This window comes from Belonocnema kinseyi, chromosome 2, assembly GCF_010883055.1.
Source record: "Belonocnema kinseyi isolate 2016_QV_RU_SX_M_011 chromosome 2, B_treatae_v1, whole genome shotgun sequence".
Classification (NCBI taxonomy): Eukaryota; Metazoa; Arthropoda; class Insecta; order Hymenoptera; family Cynipidae; genus Belonocnema; species Belonocnema kinseyi.
In genome coordinates, this window is record NC_046658.1 from 12,157,963 (window position 1) to 12,163,994 (window position 6,032).

Below are 6,032 nucleotides of genomic sequence, written 5' to 3' on the forward strand. Positions count from 1 at the left end.
TCCTGTATACTATGTTTCCTGAAGCTAGATATGGTCACTTCGAAGGAATGATCATCATCTTGTCACCGAGATCACGTGAGCAGATCTCGGAAGATAAGCAAGTTCGTAGACTCGTAAATATTCAGAGGTGCACGCCGGTTTAAAATTACATTTACGTACTCAGTGAATTATGAGTGCATGTGGCCATTACATATTACGTATATAATTCGTAAACGTATAAGAACATCGGTTCGGTAGAACTTCAATAAGAGAGATTTAATACAATGAGTGTTTACGCTCTCGTCGTAGGCACAAGGCTCCGTGCTTGCTGACGACTCTATTTAAGGACGGTTTTGGTTGTCTGGACGGTGGCGGCTCCCAAGTCCATACGGGCAGGAAAGGTTCCCAGATTCAAATATGTCGTCGTGTAAATATGCTGAATATTTTTTGTCCCGCATGATGTATAATGTCTCACGCAGGTTGTTTTTGAAATTTACTAATTTCTGAAGCAAGACGATTTTAAGCGACTGATCAAAGAATATCCCTTACCAAGTGAAATTGTAAAACAATAATGTATAATTTTACGATTGGATTATTTACAGGTTCGAGAGAGATTACGTATAGCACTTGATAGGAATACAAGTTTGGAAGAAGAATTGACACATACCAAAGAAGAGGTACATGCTATTTAAATTATTCTGTTTTCACTCATGCATCTTATTCTCTATAATTCAGAACAAATATTACGCCAAGAATTTGTATTAAGTTTTTTACATTCTCATCAGAGAAGGTATTAGATTTGTGAAAAATTTGACCCCCCCCCCCTCTCCCAGTTTTTGCCAAATGTTTACGTGTTGAGATCCCCTGAATCCGAAAAACTAGTTTTTACGAAAGTGTCTGTATGTCTGCGGACACGATAACTTTTAATAAATTTTGGATAAAAATTTAAAAAGTGGGCACATTTTGAATATTTTTGAGACCACTTTTTTCTAAATTCAAAAATTCTCTGTACCTTTATTCATAGTATTCACAAATTCTTACTATTTATTCTTATTATTTTTTTCATGAAATCAAAAATTACCACAGTTATAGCATTTACAAAATTCCAAAAAACACGAAAATGCACATTTTAAGCCAAATAACGCACGATATGAAAAAAATCAAGAAAAACATCATTAGCAGTACAAAAAAATCTGCCCGCTGCGTAGGCACATTTTTATCACAACTATTGTTTTGTAATTTCTTTTTCGTGTCGTGTGTAGGGTTTCAAAAATTTAACTTTTCTTGTTTTTGATGCTATTTTTTATGATTCAAACTAAAAACAGAACTATCAAGAAACCATTCATGAAAAATAAATTATTTTTACATTCTCATCAGAGAAGGTATTAGATTTGTGTAAAATTTACCCCTCCCCCTACTTTTGGTCAAAAGGTCCACGTTTTAAGACCGCCTGAATCCGAAAAACAGGTTTTTACGAATGTGCCTGTATGTCTGTCTGTCTGTCTTTATGTCTGTCTGTCTGTGAGCACGACAAATTTTGAAAAAATCAATCTATTAGATTGGCCTTTAGTACACTCTTTTAGTGTCCTAAGCTAAATTCCAAGTTCGTTAGTCAGACATTTTAGATAAAAATACTAAAAGTGAGCTTATTTTGAATATTTTTGAGACCACTTTTATCAAATCAAACCGAAGGGCCTATGACAGAGCCACCGAACGCGTCCTCGGGTTGCGGATAGAGGGTACCTGTACCAAGGGTTTCTGCTTAATATGGTTACAAAAATGAATAGGCAGTCGTGAACAATTATCCAGGGGTGATCCCGAAGGAATTAACCTCCAAGCGGAGGTGGGAAAACCATGAAAACCGTGGCTCCCGACAATGGACCGGTCAACAATGCCGGCCACTCTAGATCTGGGGGACTTAAAGAAGATGGATTCAATGCGATGGATCGAAAGAATCTCAGGACCTTTAGGTGAACGGAGCGAATAAATCGCGACTTGATAGAGTGCTACGATGCAAGTGTGGCTCCTGAACGGGGTTACATGGCACGACTGCATGCTAAGTGGTGCAAAAAACTTCCAGACCTATCGCATTTTTCGCAGTAGCGCCTGCGAAACCATGCCGAACTACTCCAAAAAAGAGGCTATGTAAGCGGAACGCTTATTATACCACAGCCAGGACAAGCCGGCAAAAGAGAAAAAGGGGTGACACTAAGACCAATCAAAGGGCAGGCATCCGATAGACTAGGAGCGATGCTTTATGACCCGGAGAAACATCAACACGTAGGTTTCTTTCAAACCTAAAGATCTGGCTGAAATGGATGACGACCTTCGTGGAAATTTTTCCGAAGAATCCGACCTCTGGACGATCAATTGTTGTGTGTACAATGCAGGGAGAGCTTTGGCCGCTGCGAACCGTAAAACAAAACCAACGGTTGATCATAAGATCAAAAAACGAATGCATCAGTTCGTCATGAAGATAGGCTGGGCAAGACAGTACACGTCCCGCATTCAGTCTGTGATTTACTACATCACATTTGGCAGGAATTTTAACGTCAAGGTTCAAAAGTTCGCGCGGGAACTCCGAACCCATTATCACACACTTAACAAGTCAAAACTGCTAACCATCAGGCAGCATATTGATGAGAGAATACGTATACTATCTGCTACTAAGAGAAGTCTAGAGCGGAGAGAGAGGTGGGTCAGAGAAAATTACCGGTTTCTCTCTGACCCATCTCGACTCTTCCAAGACCCTCCAGTTACTGTCGAACACCCACCCAAACCAGAAGAGGTCGAAGTATCTTGGAGAGAAGTCTACGAAGTTCAGCATAGACTGGACGAAGACTCAGAAAATATAAATAGCTTCAAGGAGCTGTGTGTTGCCCTCATAACACCTGATAAAGAATGCCCACCCATCACTGCCAAGGAGGTGGAAAAAGTATTAAGAGGGATGAAGAAATATTCCGCGCAGGGACCAGATTATATCAAAACCTTCTGGTGGAAGAAGTTTACTTCAACCCATCAGCATTTGGCCCGTATTTTCACCTCATATTTAAAGTCAGAAGAAGCAATTCCGAAGTGGTAGGTGGAATGGTGCACAATACTCCTGCCACATCCTGCGTAGCAGGATGTGGGAAGAACATGCTCATCGATAGATGTTTCTGCAAAGATGCAGCATCCTACCAGCGTGACCTATCAGTGGCCTGGATTTATTACTGGAAAGCTTTCGATTCGAACTCTCATAGACTTATCATCTTTCTTTTGGAAAAAGCTTAAAGGTTCATCCGTGAATCGTGAGATGCACTTCGCCATTCGAACGGATACTTTTACGGTAAGCCTGCAGATCGAAATTACAAGGTCACTCATGTATTTTAGATGGACGATCTTAAGATCTATGCTTAAAACAAAAAGCAACTACATCTAGCTCTAGGGATTGTCGAATGATATACTAAGAAAATAGCAATGGAATTTGGGTTAGACAAATGCGTCAATGTCTTTGAAGCGCTATACGACACCTATGCGTTGGCGAGACTTATACATACCTTTGCATGCCACAGAGCCGCATTCAGGATGTGACATCTAAAAAGGATACTCTCCGAAACAGATACAAACATCTCACCTGGCAGATTTGGTCTTCCGAACTGTCGGCGAGGAACAAAGTATCTGCAACGAACATGCCTGCCGTCCCGGTAGTACCTTATTCATTTGGAGCGGTTCCGTTGACGAAGAACGAGCTTAGATCCGTTGATATCGGGACACGAAAGGCACGTGAAAAAAGGCATGCATCTTAAGTCTTCTGTTTCGCGACTCTACATCTCACGCTGTCAAGGTGGTCGCGGAATATTGAATCTTGAGTGTCTTCACAACAGGATTATTGTGGGTACAGCATATAGAGTCGCAAATGGAAGAGACCCTCTTCTAAAAATGGTCAGGAAGCACGAAGAAGTGGGCAAATGAGCGTTTCTGTACAAAGCAGCGGAGGAGGCACATTTTGATTCAAGAAATTCCCGATAGTCCAGACATTGTCCAACTCATGCGGGAACAATCTACATGCAAAGGCACAATGCGGCAATAAGAGTGTTTTATTACCATCTCTCTCACTCTTACCGCATTAAACTTATGGATACAACCCACTTTCATTGTTTTTTTTTAGTTTTTATATAAAAAAAATGTAGCTGAACATAAGGCGATGGTTTTAAGGTAGGTAGACGGGAGGCATGGTATCTCAACAACTGCTCATCTAAAACAAAAAAATCAAAGCGTTTTAGTTTCTGTATGACCGTAGCTAGAAGATAAACTACGGACATTGAGTTTTATCAATGAATAACATAATGGCGGTCAAAATTTAAAAAATAAAAATAAAACGCTTTTTTTGCACTGAATTTAGTGAAAAAATAGGTAAAACTCAAAATATAACTCGTTCGTAGTCCACCTTCCGCCTTTTTGTGTGTAGAATATCTGGTTAAATTTTTATAAGAAACGATACCTGAACTTCAATTTAGTTGAAACACACACTTCAACCCACTTCAAAGTGGGTTGTATCCTTATTATCGCTCCTCTAAATGGTCTTAGGGAAATAGAGTTAATTGTCAAGAATGAGAAGTGCCGCATATACTGGAATTTTATATTCTCGACAATTGTTTCTGTTGCACACTCGAGGCCTGACATTGGTTAAAAGCCTGAAAAGCATCCCTGTGTGTCAACAATATGCTAAAACATTTGCGGTCGTTCTTGGGTCGCTCCGTGTTATCAGGGTGTACCATACTTTTGCTCGTCGTATTGATTCCGTTACAAACTGTAACCACCTATCTCACGGTCGTGAGACGTGGTTATGGTTGAAATGTTACCGCGATTTCGCTGGGATTTGGTGCAGTTTTTCAGATCAGCATCCACTCCCGGCGAAATCCTGCGATTGTCCTTATGACATATGATATAATTTTATTTATATAATTTTTTGTAGAAGTTAAAAAACGGTAAGGCTGCTCAGTAGACCGTATGTATAAAGTTTAAATCAAAAAGAAAACATTGAAAATGAGAAAATTCAGTTTATGGAAATGCCACAAACTTGCAATAAAACGTTTAATATCCAAATCTGTTATAAAGAATGCACATTTTTTAAACGGGACAACGAAACGTCGTCTGTTTTAATACCAATGCAAGTCAAGAATTATAATAATATACATTTATGGAAATGATATAAAATTTCAGGGAAAAACTTGAGTGCGAAGCACGAGATACGTGATGAGAATGTGTTCGTTAAAGCCGAAGGAGATTTAACAAAAGAGAATTCACAATCACCAAATAACTGTTGTCGATGCGTACCCTAGGCGTGCTTAGACTTGCGAGCAGAGCGAGTCGCGCCCTCAGCGCCCGATGAGGATGTGCCTACGAAGCGGGCAGATTTTTATAATAACATTTCTGTACTTGGGGTACATTTCGTAATAAGATTTTGGTAAAATAGGGTGAAATCACAACTCTCTACGGCGGAGCTCTGAAGTTTCCACTTGCCAAGCACTTTGATTTCTCCTATAAAATGTCCTTTTATGTTTTATTTTGTCTTTTTATTTTAAATGTCTTTTAATTTCAAAATTTACATCAGTAATTTAACCAAATTAATTTATATTGAGTTTTATCAGTGAAAAAATCTTCTCTTTTCCTACGGTGGGAATCGAACAACAGCTCTTCTTATTGTCGTTCGGATGCTGTAACCACTAAGCTACTGTAGAGATCAAATGAAGCATCTTATTTCACAAGTTTGCCATACGGCATGGTTTTCTGGCATACGTGTCATAAAATTTGTGATGTCGATATTATCATCGGGGATGGTAATGACGTTCAGATGAATATGCTTACCATATTACTATCAAATACAAATCTACACTACCGATCTAAGATACCATAAACGTTGCGAACTTCAGTTATACTTATCGTAATTGTGCACATATAGCGTGAGAGATCATATTTACCGATGGTTCCACTTTGATTTTGCGCTACTTTCAAACAGAAGTGTGGCTCACACGTGTGAAAACGTAATCCTTACATCACTATTTCTTTTT

At 39.2% G+C, this 6,032-nt stretch overlaps 1 protein-coding gene across 3 annotated transcripts in view; it reads left to right on the forward strand.

Annotated features, from left to right (window-relative positions):
- LOC117166917 (liprin-alpha-1) overlaps positions 1-6,032 on the forward strand; it is a 690,677-nt gene that overhangs the window by 133,483 nt on the left and 551,162 nt on the right. For all 3 annotated transcript variants that reach the window (XM_033351369.1, XM_033351368.1, XM_033351370.1), the window contains exon 5: positions 582-656. In XM_033351369.1, coding sequence (XP_033207260.1) covers positions 582-656 — 75 coding nt within the window. The remainder of the gene's footprint in view (positions 1-581; positions 657-6,032) is intronic.